Source organism: Mercenaria mercenaria, chromosome 17 (genome assembly GCF_021730395.1).
Source record: "Mercenaria mercenaria strain notata chromosome 17, MADL_Memer_1, whole genome shotgun sequence".
Lineage (NCBI taxonomy): Eukaryota > Metazoa > Mollusca > Bivalvia > Venerida > Veneridae > Mercenaria > Mercenaria mercenaria.
In genome coordinates, this window is record NC_069377.1 from 7,867,245 (window position 1) to 7,883,757 (window position 16,513).

General features: G+C 33.7%; 1 protein-coding gene and 1 pseudogene across 1 annotated transcript; one reads left to right on the plus strand and one right to left on the minus strand.

The window, feature by feature from the left end:
- Window positions 1–5,896: 5,896 nt before the first annotated feature.
- LOC123560921 (uncharacterized protein K02A2.6-like) lies at window positions 5,897–7,246 on the plus strand (annotated as a pseudogene).
- Window positions 7,247–8,400: 1,154 nt separating this feature from the next.
- On the minus strand, window positions 8,401–14,579 carry LOC128546149 (uncharacterized). The gene is made up of 2 exons (XM_053528927.1): window positions 14,451–14,579; window positions 8,401–10,528 (listed from the first exon to the last, which is right to left on the minus strand). Exon 2 carries the CDS (start codon window positions 10,524–10,526, stop codon window positions 8,811–8,813), a length of 1,716 nt encoding a protein of 571 aa, XP_053384902.1. The 5' UTR covers window positions 10,527–10,528; window positions 14,451–14,579; the 3' UTR covers window positions 8,401–8,810.
- Between the last annotated feature and the right edge of the window lie 1,934 nt (window positions 14,580–16,513).

A 16,513-nucleotide genomic window follows, 5' to 3' on the forward strand; every position in this document is an offset into this window, starting at 1 on the left:
GAGTTATCTAGATGTTAAAATGCTTTTAGGATAATTCTTTTTCAGTCCTGCGGTGACTGGCATTTGACTAGACTGTTGTGTTATATAATGTAAGGCCGTGAATATTGACAATAAAGAGAAATGAAGACTAAACATGAAGCTTATGAGGACTAAAAATCTAAATCGTCCCTGCAAGCAAAACTTCCTCATGATGGTTGGTTTTCTATAAGTATTGTTGGTCATGTTATCTGTAAGAGGTAAAACAGGAAGAATTCAAAAGCCAACAGGAGGAACATAACCAAAACACAGTACATTAACATACAAGAGAAAGATCGAAAAGGTATTAGAAAATACTCTGTCGCCAAAGAAGCATTTGAAAAGAAATAGAAAGGACCTAATCTAATGGTGAGTATTAGGAGAAGAAAAGAGATCATTATTTGTAATAATGATTAAGTTGACTTGAAAGAAACATTTACACAGATTAAGTGAAGGACTGCAAGGTAAACGTGTTTAAAGAAAATATAATGTAAAAAGGAAATAGATTAGGTTATATTTAGCAATGACTAATTGGACAATTTCGGTCAATGAGAACGGCGATGATAATTAAAATCGCGTATTGTAGTTTCTTAGAAAATAATCAATGGGTTAACGTAACGCATGTGATGACGAAAAAATGTTTATAAGGTAACATATTTGCAAATGTAGAAATACATGTACTTTGACGAAAATTGTAATTACGCAAAAGAATGAGACATTTTTGTTAAAATAGCACTGCTGATACTCAATAGTAATTGTTCTTGGGAAAAAAGGTGGATATGTGAATAGCTTCACATATGTAAAGTGTGCGAGCGAGTTTAAGTCAAGTAATAAAGTTTTATACTTATAAGATAAAAGAGCATTGAACACTATGCACAGCTATGTCACAAATCATTATGGTTAAACACAAAAGGTTCAGATACTTATATAAAAGAGCATAGAACACTATGCACGGTTGTGTCACAAGTCTTTAAGGCTGTACATAAAGTATACAATATACAGATACTTATATGGAAGAGCATTGAACAAGATACTTCTAAAAAGAGTATAGAACACCATGCACGGTTGTGTCACAAATCCTTAAGGATATGCACGAAATGTTGGATATACAGATACTTATATAAAAGAGCACTGAACACTATGCACAGTTTGTCACAAATCCTTAAGGTTATACACAAAATGTTCAATATACAGATACTTATAAAGAGCATTGAACACTATGCACGGTTGTGTCACAAATCTTTATGGTTATACACACAATGTTCAATATACAGATACTTATAAAGAGCATTGAACACTATGCACGGTTGTGTCACAAATCTTAATGGTTATACACAAAATGTTCAACATACAGATACCTATATAAAAGAGCATTGAACACTATGCACGGTTGTGTCACAAATCCTTAAGGTTATACACAAAATGTTCAATATACAGATACTTATATAAAAGAGCATAGAACACTATGCACAGTTGTGTCACAAATCCTGAAGGTTATATACAGAATGTTCAATATACAGATACTTATAAAGAGCATTGAACACTATGCACGGTTGTGTCACAAATCCTTATGTTTAAACACAAAATGTTCAATATACAGATACTTATATAAAAGAGCATAGAACACTATGTACAGTTGTGTCACAAATCCTGAAGGTTATATACAGAATGTTCAATATACAGATACTTATAAAGAGCATTGAACACTATGCACGGCTGTGTCACAAATCCTTAAGGTTATACACAAAATGTCCAATATACAGATACTTACACAAAATTGCCTAGAACACTATACACAGTGTGTCACAAATCCTTAAAGTTATACACAAAATGTTCAATATACAGATACTTATATAAAAGAGCATTGAACACTATGCACGGTTGTGTTTTAAATCCTTAAGGTTAACACAAAGTATACAATATACAGACACTTTTATAGAAGAGCATTGAACACTATGCACGGTTGTGTCATAAATCCTTAAGGTTATACAAAGAGTATTCAATTTACATGTACTTATAAAAAAAACACCATTAGACACTGTGCATGGTTGTGTCATACATCCTTAGGGTTATACATAAAGTATTCAATATGCAGGTAGGTCTAATTAGTTACAATCACACAGACTAATATTTACTGTATGAAATATTGGCAAAGTAGCCTGACGTACATGTACAATACATATTTATTAAACTTGAGTAGGCATATCGTGTAAGAAACATGTCTCGCCATCAAAATAGATGCGCAAATTTAAGACATGCAAGTTTTCATCAGTTTGTATCACATAATTTTGGAATGAGGTGCGTCTCATGCTGAAAATGTGCATTTGTGACTATTTCAAGGGCCATAATTCTGGAAATAGGGGATGGAGCCAGGCTGAAAAAGTGGAGGTACCGCAAAGTCTTATCATGATATAGACTCATGCAAAGTTTCACAAATGTAAATGAAGTACTTTTTAAAGCTAGGCGCGTCGCCAGGTAAATATATGCATTTCAGGGGCTATCACTCCGGAAATAGGGGTGGAGCCAGACAAAAAAAATTTATAAGGTGCGCAAGTTTATATCTTGATAGAGACTCAAATTGCTTTTTGTACTTTTAGCATGTGTAAATGTTGAGTTCTGCGTGGGCGGTAGCATGCATTTCTACTACTGTACTCAATCAAACCGAGCCTGCAACATTTTCGTTTTTGTCGTGTTGAGCGACCTGTGAAGTTACCACTTTTCTCTATTTCATAAAAGATTTCCTCAATTTAAACGGAATAAATTTGTACTGGGCCTGCCGCAAAGTGAAAATGTTCATTTTTGTTTCTTTCAAGGTCCATAACTCTAAGAATAGGGGGTGGCGCCAACCGAAGAATAAGAGGTGCGCAAGTTCATATCATGCAAGGTTTCATCAATTTATATTAGCTTGCATGTTTCATCAATTTATATCAACTACTTTATGACTAATTTTTGAGCTAGACGCGTCACAAAGGGGCCATAATTCTGGAAAAAGGGGTTGAAACCAACAGAAAAATATGAGGTGCGTAAGCGCATATCATGATAAAGACTCTTGCAAGGTTTCATCAATTTATATTAAATGCTTTTTGAGCAAGGGGCGTTAAAATTTTTTTCGGACGGACGGACGCACTCACGCACAGACAAGACATCATGGGGGCGAGAAACTAATACTAGTGGTAATTATTAACTTATAATAGCTTCTTCTGCCTCAACATTAAGAGCAGTATGAATACATACACACATACATATATATACATATATATACACAAAATTACATATGATCATAGTCATACGGGTACTCATCCCGTCCAATAAAAACACAAAAAGTACAAAGTAACATTTACATAATAAAAAGGAATATTATACTGATATCAAGTCAAATTACTGGCTTAACAGATCAATAATTGGGAACGTTGTAGCCATATATAAGATTTATAAGATTTCGTATAGTATGTGACACTCTGTACTAATATCTGATTTGTACATTTACATAACAGAATCTACGATGCAGTTTATTAGAAGTGCTTAACGACTCGGCTTATACAAAAATCCCCTGCATAATCTGCGACCCTTTTCGGTAAAAAATATTTTATAACTTATATTTTATAAACCGTTGGATAAAATCTTATATGTAAACATTTCGAGAGACCGCGCTTAAATACGTGTCAAAATGGTACATGTATATAACAACTATATAAATATCGTAAGATCTCGGAAATTGCCGAACACCTGTACAAAATTTTATGAATGAAAAGTAGTTAATCTTGTCGAACAATAACCTGTATAAACAAACTGGTCCCGAATTAAATAGTCTGTTGGTAGAATAATTTTAAATTTTTAATTTTATCTAGAAAGAAAATAATACAGACAAAACTGTTAGTCGTCAAGTCTAAACTTTTTTTGTTACTATGACTTTATGTTTCTATATGGAAAAAAGTAACATAGACAATTTTATCATTGCAATATTTTTTTTTTTATAATTACACAGTCAAACCTCATGATACAATGTGTATCAATGTATATCACGCTTTACGAGAAGCGCCTTATAATAACTGCTCGAAGATTTCGTGAAATAAAATCAACCGAGAATATATCTCCCGGGCCATCTTGATGTTTATAAACAAAAACACTTAATAACTAGTCGTTATAAGCTGAGGGAATGGCTAAACTATCAGCCTGTCTTATTTAAAATTCTTATTTTGAAAGAGGTGTACTGTAATGGTGGCATTTTTATTATTTTAGGCCAATATCATGAAAACATGGGGTACTATTAGATGCTCTAATCAATCATTGATAGTACTTTTCCAAGTCCACAGGAGGCACAATTCGTATAACAGTTTGGCTGATTCCGTCTCTCACTTTTATAAGAATTGTACCGTCAGAAGATCAGGCCCCGAAGATTTTCCCGTTCTTGACCATGAGGCGCGCCTTGTACAGAATTTCAGACCGGAATTTAGTCAGATCTTCGTTCAGAGAAACACCTTGGCGGCCACTTTCCTTAAGTTGGGAACGGTTAGAATAGAGCTTTTGTCTTGCGCGATGAGTTGAAAATTTCACCAGAATATAGATCGATCGATTTCGTGCAACTGAATATTAGCATTAAGATCGTTGCTTATTTCTCTTATAATGATGTCGGTATTTTCACCGGTTGTTTCAGCAACTCCAGATACTCGCAGGTTGTTACGTCTGCTGTACTGTTCGCCAGCATCTACCGAGGATTCCAGGACCTTAATACGTGACTTCAGCTCCTGATTTTCAGATTTAAGCGTCTAATTTTGAGCTTGCAATTTATTGATTTGAGTTTGCAATCCGGAGACTACACCTTGCACAATAGTTTCAATTGACTTCTGCATCATTTCGTTTACATTGGCTTCAATTGTATCTTTAAGAGCAAGCGCTATTGCTTGTATCGTATTTGTATCTATTGTTAAGTTAGCTGGCGAGCCTGTCATTTCTGTATGTGCCATTGTGGTATCTGTACTTGTTTCAGTTTCACATAAACTTTGATCCATATTTGATATTTTGCTTTTTTTTAATCGGACGCCTCCTCAGGAAATGATCAATCTCTTTTTTTCCGATTATGACTGTCAGGTGTAAAAATGCCACTCATCAGCTCATATCATCAATGCAACACCCTTGTTTACACAAAAATACCTCGTAGCTGTAGTGTTGTTAAATACAATGTCAATCAAGTTATAGCAGCTCCTCCCACTAGCTCCCTAGCAGAAGGATGTCTCTCTGATAACATTATATGTTAGTTGAATACATGCATGCGATATGACCACTTGTAGTACCTTAGTAAATAAACTTGTAGAGTAGTTTTATCGAGTTACTCATTTCTCAATACGGTACAATGGCGACGAGGATAAAAATAAGTTGACTTACAATAAATTGAAATAAAATGTGTACTTTCAAAAAACGCTGGAATTTATGTTTACACATATAAGCAGGAACTTAAAAGTTTAGAACACTATTTTGGATACCTTTGTTACAATAACTGTCATTTATCAATAACACTGATATTTTGGCACCGGGGACGATTATGAAACCGCAAAAAAACAAAACTGACTGAATATTTCGCACCAAAAAAGGGCACTGAGTACGAAATCTTCAAATGTCGACAGGCAAAACAGGACTCGAGCGAAAACGTAGACAGTTTTCACACGCGATTGAGGGCATTAAGAGGAATTGCGAATTTCAAGACTCAGACAAAGAAATTAAATCACAAATCATTCAAGGTTGTACCTCCACACGGTTACGTAGGAAGGCTTTACGAGATGATCTCACGTTGGACAATTAAATAAAGGAAGCACGTGCCCTGGAACTATCGGATCTACACGCGTCCGAAATTAAGAACAGTTCAAAGAAAGCTGCAGTGAATGTCATGAAATCGAAACACAAGTCAGCATTAACAAAACACAAGTCTTATCCGACCAGAAAGAAGGCAACATGCAAATATTGTGGATACGAATACCCACATCAATCAGGAAAATGTCCGGCGGACGGAAAGACGTGCACATGCTGCAAAAAGAAAGGTCATTTTGAGAAAGTGTGCAGGTCCAAGCAGAGATATCGTAGAAAAAACGTAAACAGAATGGATGGTGAAAGCTCTCAAAGCGAAACTGAATGTGAAAATAGAAGCGAAAGTGAAAATGAAAATAGCATATTTGGATTATCAGTGAATTCGTTGCAGTCATCAAGACCTAATTTGACCATCCAAATAAACGGCCAGTCTGTCAAGGCATTGATAGACACAGTGTCGTCTATAAATGTAATTGATGAAAGGACATACAGCAAGCTAAAAAATAAAGTGACTCTCTGTAAGGTAGACAAGAAAGTATATGCTTATGGTGCTGATAAAGTGGACTTATTAGGAAAGTTCCAGACTACAATTGAAACCAAACACAAGATCACAACAGCTCCAGTATATGTGGCAAAAGGTAAAAGTGGCAACTTGTTATCTTATTTGACATCTGTTGATCTCCAGGTTATTCCTGAAATAAGTGTCATAACACAGAATAAGGTCGATGAACTTTGCGATAAATATGGATCTGTCTTCAAGGGTATTTGAAAAATGAAAGACACTGAAGTAAAGTTGTATGTTGACAAAAATGTTCAACCTGTCACCCAGCCGCACAGATGCATACCTTTTCACCTGAGAAAACAAGTTGAAGATGAGCTCCAAAGGCTTGAAGAGTTAGATATCATTGAGAAAGTAGATGGGCCGACAGATTGGGTATCACCGATAGTGGTGGCTCCGAAGCCCAAAAGCAAAACAAACCAAATAAGGATTTGTGTTGACATGAGATTGCCTAACCAAGCAATAAAACGCACAAGACATATAATTCCTACTATCGATGATATGATCGTGGACTTAAACGGTGCTAAAGTGTTCTCTAAATTAGACTTGAATCAGGCATATCAGCAGCTGGAACTATCAGAACAATCACGAAACATTACGACATTCACAACACATATTGGACTGAGAAGATACAAACGCCTAAGCTTTGGTATAAATAGTGCGGCGGAAATTTTCCAAAACGCTTTAAGTACGACTCTAGAGGGATTAGATGGTGTGAAAAATATTTCGGATGACATAATCGTATATGCTAGAAACCAAAGAGAGCATGACAGAAGGCTTGAAGCAGTCTTAAAGCGACTACAGCAAATGAACATTACGCTAAATAAAAAGAAATGTGAATTCAACCAGAACAAATTAGAGTTTTTTGGATAATTATGTATTTGGTGAAGACGGCATGTTGGCAGACCAAAAGAAGGTTTCAACCATCAAGAACACACCACCACCCAAGAATATGCCAGAGGTGAGAAGCTTTTTAGCTATGACAAATTATGTGTCGCGCTTCATTCAAAATTACAGCACAATTGCAGAGCCTCTAAGACGCCTGATAAAGAAAAACGCAAAATGGACACGGCAAAATGAACAAGAAGAAGCATTCCTTAAGCTGAAATCGATTCTCAGCAGTGACCTACTTTGATCCTAATAAGGAAACACAGATCATCACAGATGCAAGTCCCGTTGGAATAGCCGCAATAATGCTACAAGTGCTATGCAAGCAGATCATTGACAGACGTTGAAAGAAATTCATATTCTCAGCAAGAAAGAGAGAATTTAGCACTAGTTTGGAGTGTAGAACATTGGCATATATACTTATATGGACATAAGTTTAATGTGACCACTGTTGCGAAATTCATTGAAAATATCTACAATAATCCGAAGTCAAAAATTATCATACGACTTTAACGTCATACATAAAAGTGGAGATTCGAACATGTCGGATTTCTTGAGTATTCAGGTTGAAAATGCAATTAAAATGTGATACAAGATAATGTTATCTGGCATATCAAAAAATCTCTTTAAAGTCATATAATATTATAACATAATATTAACGATACAAATTGGTGTTTTCGTCTTCTTTAGAATAATTAGATATGAATTATAGTTTTGTCTTACACGCGATTTCACCACATTTCTTATCTAGGAAACCAGGTATTCTTTGTTATTCAACTCTGATTTGCTGCAAAAGATTGAAGAGCAATAAAAAATTGACGTTCAGTTTCGCACTTAAAAATGTCACACAAAGGTAAAATGTAAATTTGCATAAAATCTGTCTTGAAGACCTTCTTTTTATTTCTTTTTCTTGTTGAGAATTGATTAAAGAAAACTGTATTTGAAAATCAAACACTTTGACCGTATCGGCCAAACACCCATGCATTAAACTTTTTCTCAATTTTTTCGTACTACAGATATCTTTTCTAAATAAAATGATTCACCAAACGCAAAGTGTGTTATTTTTCAGAACGTTTATACTTAATGTCATATATACAACAACCGTGAAACAACAAAAAAACAACAACATTCAAATTTTGGAAAGATATCATGTTTAGAAGAAGAAAGAGGAAAATGCTGAATAACAGTGCAACATGTTAGGAAGAAATTACTATTACATATCATATATATTTGAGGATTTCCCGAAAAAACTGTTTAGTTTTGCATTTCAGAAATCAATAAATCATAGTTATCATATTGATTACATTTTGAAATGCTAAATATATCAATATAGGATTCAAGAAATTAAACCAAATACATATGAATATAATAAAACTAAATTTTCTATATATAAAGTATTAATATGTTTCTTTTTTACAAAGTCATTTTGTAATTTGACCACAATTTTTTCTGTACATAGAAGTTAGCATCAGACATTTATTGATAAACCGACTTGTAATGTAATAACTGTTTACATGGAATTTAATGTTTATTATGCTGTTTATGTAGTTCATTTCATACTATACACTCTCAGCTGATTAGCATAGCAGCCAGTATAAACTTCATCATGATGATGACTGTAGCATATAGATTGTGGGTATGATAGACGATCTATCATTATCTGACCTTGCTTCAAGTCTCCTGATATATGATGAATGGTACCAGTCCAGCAGCACACCAGCAATGATCCATCATCTAACATCACCATTCCCTTTGGTCCACTAAGTTCCTCGTGTTTGTATACAGCTGATACATCACCTTGTAATGTTATACTGACTATACAGTAGCTACCACAGTCACTGATATAGATATGTCTGGAATCCTCACTTACCACAATATAGTGTGGGTTATTAAATATGTCATTATTCAGGGAGATTGTGTTCTGGACATTACCTTGTGTATCCAATATCAGTACACTGTAAGGGCCCTGGCAAACAACATAGAGATGATCTTGATGATAAGTTATACCCATATATTTGTCTTTAACTGGAATCTTCTTGACTTCTGACAACTGACCGGATGTTGACATTAAATATATCGCTCTCTCATTTGGATTTGTTATTGCAATATGATCCCGAGGCATTACGGCAATGTCCCATGGTTGAAAATTAAGTACTTTCTCTTCAATGACAGCCTTATTCCGAATGTCTACAACTTTAAGCTTCCTGTGATCAGCCAGCACCAGTTTGTTTGAGGACAAGACAGCACATCCTGTGATATAGCAGTTAGTCTTATCTGACTTTGTTTTTATATTTATCAATCCTTTATGTGTTAAGGTATATTTTTCTTTGTATATTTTCTCCTCAGATGGAACGACCAGACTAGAAGAGAGGTTTAACTTCCCAAATGTGTCGCGTTTAGACAACATGTTTTCAAGATTAGCATTTTGTTCAAATGAGTATTGCATATCTGACTTTGCTAAATGTTCATCTGCCTTCTTTACTGCATATGAATTTATTTTGCATTCAGCTCGTTTAATGTTGATGTAAAGTTGCCCGTTTTGCCGTGCATTTTTATTAGCTTGTAGACTTGACTGCAATTTCTTGATTACAGTAGAAATATTGGCACATTCATCAACTACTCTCTGAATTACTTTTTTATCGTCGGATTTCTTTTTGTCAGCATCTTTCTGAATATTTTGCTGTAGTTGATCTAGGCGTTCATTTATTTCCTTCCTGAAGTTGAGGATTTCCTTGATAATACCAGCATGGCATTTATCTATCTCTTTATCTCTCACTTCAGCTTTCTTCAAAACATCTTCTGCTTCTTTCACTTTTTCTTTTAATTTCTTCATGATATCCATGTATTCCTCACTGTCCCCTATATCTGAACATTTGTCAGGTATGTAGTCAATGTTACATGTCCTGTGATCCAAGATGACGCAGTCATTACAGCCAAGCGCTTTGTGTGTTGGACAGAAGAATTTAATTATTTCCTTTTTATGCACAGAACATTTTTCTGTGCATTCATCGGAATCTTTACTGGTAGTTGCATTTTTACCAACGTTGTCTTTATCAAGAAGCTGGTGATTCCGTGTTGCTTTTGTCTTCTTGTGACACTCAAAGCAATTTTTGCATAGATATTCCTGGCATTCCACACAAAATCCATGACCTCCTACATGCTGACCAACGAAAAGGCAAGGTTCACAACTTTTGTCAAAGTCCTCTGCAGAACCTAGTGAAGCTGAGCCGTGGATATCTGACAATTTACGTCCCGACACTGCCATTTCTGAAATAGAAAAAAAGGATAAAATAAACACTTTGCAGGCAGAAAATTCGTGACGGGCGAACTATATTTCCGGTCAACTTTATTAAAATACTCACATAATACTTTACTCTAATCAGTATAACATTTGTATACTTGTCAGATAATAGCTTTTCGTTAAAAATGACTCGGTAGACCTGGGTTAGGCTAAGAAATATTTTGCTGTATATAATATATTGGTGTATCTATATTGCATGCCAACTGACCAGGTTCACGGTAAAAACAAACGCTCGTAAGCATAGGTTTACGCTAGTAAACCAAAGTTCACGCTCATAAACATAGTTTACGAACGTGAACTGGGGTTCAGGAAAACGACCGTAAACAAAGGATAACGACCGAAATTTGTAGTTCAGTCGAGAAACCTAGTTTATCAAATGTAAACCATGGTTTACGATCGATATATTAGAATTATAAAATCAACTATGGATTTCATAGGTGAGCAGGGGTTTACGACCGTGAATCTATGTTTACGAGCGTGAACCTTCTTTTACGAACGTGAACCCATGTTTATGACCGTGTGCCTAACATGCTCTTACGTTTGAAAAACCTAGTTTATCGACCGTTAATCCTAATTTTTTTACCGTGAACCTATGTTAACGACCGTGAACTTGAACCATAGTTACGAACGTGAAACTAAGTTTACGTTCGATAAACTATATGTTTCTCGAACAAAACTATGATTTTCGGTCGTTATCCTATGTTCACGAGCGTGAACTTATGTTTACGTTCGTAAAACCATGTTCACGGATGTAAACCCAAGTTCACGGTCGTTAACATAGGTTCACGTTCGTGAACCAAGGTCTACGCTCGTAAACATAGATTCAAGCTCGTGAAATTCATTTTCAATAGAGAAAACTAGTTTACCGGACGTAAACTTTGGTTCACGAGCGTAAACTGTGGAAACTATGGATTACGCCCGTTATCTTCTTTTTTTTTTTTTTTTTTTTTTTTTTTTTTGCTCGAAAACATTTTTAGGCTAGTATCAAAAGAATAAGTTTACATTCGAAAAACCTACTTTATCGATCATTAATCCTAGTTTTTCGATCGTGGTTCGCGTAATTATTAGACAATTTGTGTGCCATACATGTATTTACTAATTTACTATTTTGCTCTAGGACGGCGTCTTATTATAAAACTGTCATTTAGGTTTCTTTTCAATCAATCAGATTGGAATTGCTAAAGTTATGGGGGAAATGTGTACATCATTTTCCCGAATTATACCAGAGTTATTATAACAACTAAAAAAGTTCTTTAATGATATCCCATCTTTTGCCACGATATTTAAAATATGCTGTAAGTGTATGGATTTACATTAATGCATGGTTTGAAGACATATGATTCTGTAGTATTTTGCAAATCAATCTCTTCTATGAATATAACTGGCCAATGAAATTGATTTAATATAAGTCTCTTTAGATATTTTACAGGGCTGAAATTTCACAGTCGTCTTTTAGTTATACTGAACATTAAAGACTGTTTAGAAGGCTTATTCTCTTGGTGATCTTAAAATGTCTCTTTGATAAAAAGACCTTCATTTTGACGGCCATATTGGTTTGGGGAAGAAATTTTGTCATTTATTTGTCAATTATCTTCTGACATTCGGTTTAAAGGTGGTTAATTAGAGCTTGGCCAAATAACAGATTTATCTGAAACTTTAAAGATATTCAATGCGCACCTTTCACAAAATATATTTTACTTCTATTTTTAGGAACTGTAGAAGTTTATTGACATTTGTGAAAATGCACGCTTATGAGTAAAAGATTATAAAAGTTTTATGAAACTGGACATTTTCTTATTTATTCAGTTAAGAAGCGTGTTGACTTTACTTATAAACAAAGTGATGTGGTAAAAATTTACATATTTTTGCAGCATTTAGCGTGCTCCAGACTTTAAGATAACCCTTAATAATGGTTTGAAATTAATTGTGTTGTTTACTTGTTATGATTTAAAAGTCAGTGGTGCTGGTCATGTAGATCATTTAATCTCGGAACCGAAGCGTGAAGCAAAGTTCTGGCTAGTTTAAATTATGATATCCGCATTAAATTTGATAACACGGATGTGGCAAACACTATTAAAAAGGATTATATACTCGTGATTTGGTCTACTTTTATGTACACTTTTGTCATCTAATGCTCCTGGCGTGAATGATTAAAACGTAAAAAATATGAATATATTTCTTCAAATGTGTTCCCTTTATCGTTAATAGTTTGCACGTTCGAACATGTTTTTGAAAACCATACAAATTAATGTTGTGTAAAAAAAACAAACGTTTACCCATTAATCCTGAACGGTAATACTTTGATTGCGAATAAACATTTAACTTTCCAGAACATCAATACCTTTTTATTAAAGCAGATAAAAAAGAAACTTGATTTTTGCCTCCTTGTAAAATTCTAGTTTACTACCTTCCGGAGAAAATGTCTATAAATGCAATGAGATATATAAGGGATGTAATGATAATTATAAGGTTGCTTGTATCATAACAAAGTTATCGCCCTTTAACCACAAATACATAAAGATACAATGCTAATAATCATGTCAGAATAGAACTGTGCAGTGTGCACCCATCTCCCCAGCGTATATTGTTTACTATGTGAATTAAGTTACGAAGTGAAAGTTAATGGTGATTTATACTAACACTTACAGCTTAAATATTTTAACTGTGTAGTATCATTTTTAATTTATATTCTAACTTTAAAATAATATTAACAATTTATGTAAAAGTTAAGAATATATGTGCTCTAATTTCCAGCAATTTGATATTTTATTGCCGTTTTATTACCTCCCCTTATTGTTGCTTCAAGGTCCCACTGCATTTTTTTCTCTTTAAATCGTAATTCTTTTTTAAGTTTTTTTTTTTTATTATTTCTGTAATTATAAATGTGTGACAATTATATTTATAAGTATTGTTAATTCTCGCTTATGCTTCACATGCATACTTAAAACTTTGTCATGTAGATATGTTGGTTTTTTTCCTTCTAATTCATGTTGAAGAAATACGTTTTCGATAAATACCCGCCGTATACATTAATACAAATATATTCTATATTTTTGTCACGCTGACGTTCGCGTCCAAACAGACGTGACGTCGTTTGTATTGTACGTTGTTATTTCTGACGTACTTTCTTGGTACTTTTAAATCCTTTTTAATCTATTAAAAAGGATTACAAAATTTCAGCACTGTTTTTCAATCTGTTTTTTACAAAATGCATATGTTACATAGTAATACAACATATGGCGACACAAAACATAAGAAATTTTATATGCACACAAATTTGCTTTCATGATTCGAAGTGTACGTCAGTCTTGACTGAAACGTGGACTATAGAAGGAAACTTCAAAACAATTATACAATTCGCTACAAGTATAATATATCAATTTTGAAAATACAGTTAGCTTTATTTTAAAATTACCAAATTATACATGAGCAGGTGTATCCTGGTTTGGTTGTAATTAAATTTTGACTGCAGCAATTATCATTATAAAAGAAATTTTGAAATGACCCTGAAAATAGCTTTCAACGAATCCTGGCTTTTCCTTGACATAAATAAGTTTCTGATGTCGACCATCCTAAACCCTAATATCTCCGAACCGAAGTACAAAAAAGACGCTCGTGTCAAATCAAGATTGAGCACGTAACCCCGGCAGATCCCGAGTCTACGGCAAACTTGCTGTTTTCGGATGCATAAATACACATGTAAGGAATCATATTTGTGGTTCTGTTTACTTCAGGTTCTTGTTGTTTTGTGTTCCTCGCGCAATTGCTTTTATAAAGGAAAAAATAAAAATATGGTATTTTCTTTTTAAGTTTTTGTCCTTGTTCGTGGATAGCTTGCACGTTTTGAAAAACAAATGGATGATGTTTAAAAAGAAAACAAACATTTACCTATTACACCTGAACGTTTATCATTTGATTTTATGTTAAAAGTTATTATTCCAGAACATCAATATCGTTTTCACTTAAACAGTTGAGAAAGAAACTTTGATCTGTCTCTTCCCTCCGTTCTGATTTTTGTACTTCCTTTCGACGTAAATATCTATAAATACCAGGTTATCTTATCTATGAATACCATGTTATCTAGATATCTAAGGGAAGTAATGGCAATAGTAGGTTGGTTGTAAAATGTCAAAGTTATCGCCAGTTCAATACAAATATTAATTAATGTTAAACGCATTTCTTCATTTTAGTTGTTTTTTCGACATTATTTCGTACCTATATAACATTAATTATCCCGCGAATAAATACTAATAATCAAACATAAAACAAAGTTATTTATTAATATAGCTGTCACAAATATAACTTGACTGTTGCAAACAATCAAGTATCATCAATATATTCTTTTAAAACATCGATATATAACCAGTAGGAAGTTGGCAGTTGCAGCAGTTATAGCAGTTAACTGCTAAAACTGCCAGCAGTTACAGCAGTTAAACCTTGCGAATGTATGAAATAGCTGAAAATATCAAAGCTTTTTGTGAGAATGTAACATCTATATACACTTTGAAGTAGCATAAACCGACGGATCGCCGGAAGTTTGCACTGGAGTAGTACTTGCAATTTTGCTGCTTTTATGTTTTAATAGCAGTAACAACATTATTATATTACTGTTGCAACAACAAACATTAAATTAACAGAATCCATGTTACTACTGTATTCCCAATTTTTAGGGCGAACTATATATACTAGTAGCTAAGTTTATTTTGGAAATAATATCTAGCATAAACATACATTGTATTTTAACATTAAACTTATATAAACAATACGTGTAGGTTACTAATAAACTTTGATAATGTGGCAGTTGAGTTCAACAAGTCCAGGGGTGTTCAAAGATAATCCGTCATAGATCTATTGTAAAGCAAATATTGGATTTACCTGTATTGGAAAATAAACAGTGTCGATTGGATTTAGGTCAACTGCCACATTATCAAAGTTTATTAGTACTAACCGAGTAGGAGGTGTTCATGAAATGAAAATACCCGCGCTCGTGCGAATCGTGACACCGAGAGCGCGTAGCCCTCGAGGTGTTACCGCTCGAGCGCGGGTATTTTCATTTCATGAACACCGATCTAGGAGGTAAGTAACCGACTTACATAACGTCATTTTAATTTGTTAGTTTTTATTTATTTATTTATTTATTTATAAGTCTTTCCTTCTCCCAGTCAGAAAATAAATTATTTTGGAAATTACTTTAACTTAGCAGGTAAATTGAAATACGTAAAATGATATTAAAAAAGTTGATGGAAGTTCTACTAATTCGCCAATGTAAATGCATTTATTGTTTGTTGGGATTTTTTTTTTTATCTTTTAATGCACAACTTCACACTTCGGTTGCATGTTTATAAAACATTTTTCATGATAAACTTAGTTTCGGACTCTGTAGAGATAGACCCTAATATTTTCATTGATAGAAATATATTAAATAAAGTCTAGAAATTGATTTCCAAGTCCTTGAAATTAATAAAAATGATTTCACAAATGTGCAATATATGATAGTTTTGCTAATATCAATAATAGAAATTTTAATATTTAATTCAAATCTGTGATCCGCAAAGAATGTGAACTCTTGCCTTGGGCTAGTACTTTAAAGCAGAGATATTTATTAGTTTACTTCCCTTGCAATTACACAATAGAGTAGAAAACAAAAACGGTTTAAAACACAATATTATATATTTTTGCACAACAAAATCGTTTAGGATTTATTAATATGTGTTTGATTTACCCCTGAACCACTGGTTCCTATGATTTTGTCAATTTACTTATGGTAAAAAATAACTTTTAACAAGCCGATAATAAAATGAAATACCAGTAAGTATATTATAGTGCAGATAATACAGTTTTGTTTGTATCAAAATGTCACAATAGAAGCACTTTTGTAATACAGAACACCTGGTAGGATTAGTAAAGGTGCAATTATATTGATCTCTTTTTCCTGTGCCTAGACTCTGCAT

Excerpts from the sequence above, each read along its gene's own strand:
- LOC128546149 (XM_053528927.1), bottom strand. The coding sequence starts at position 10,526 with ATGGCAGTGTCGGGACGTAAATTGTCAGATATCCACGGCTCAGCTTCA.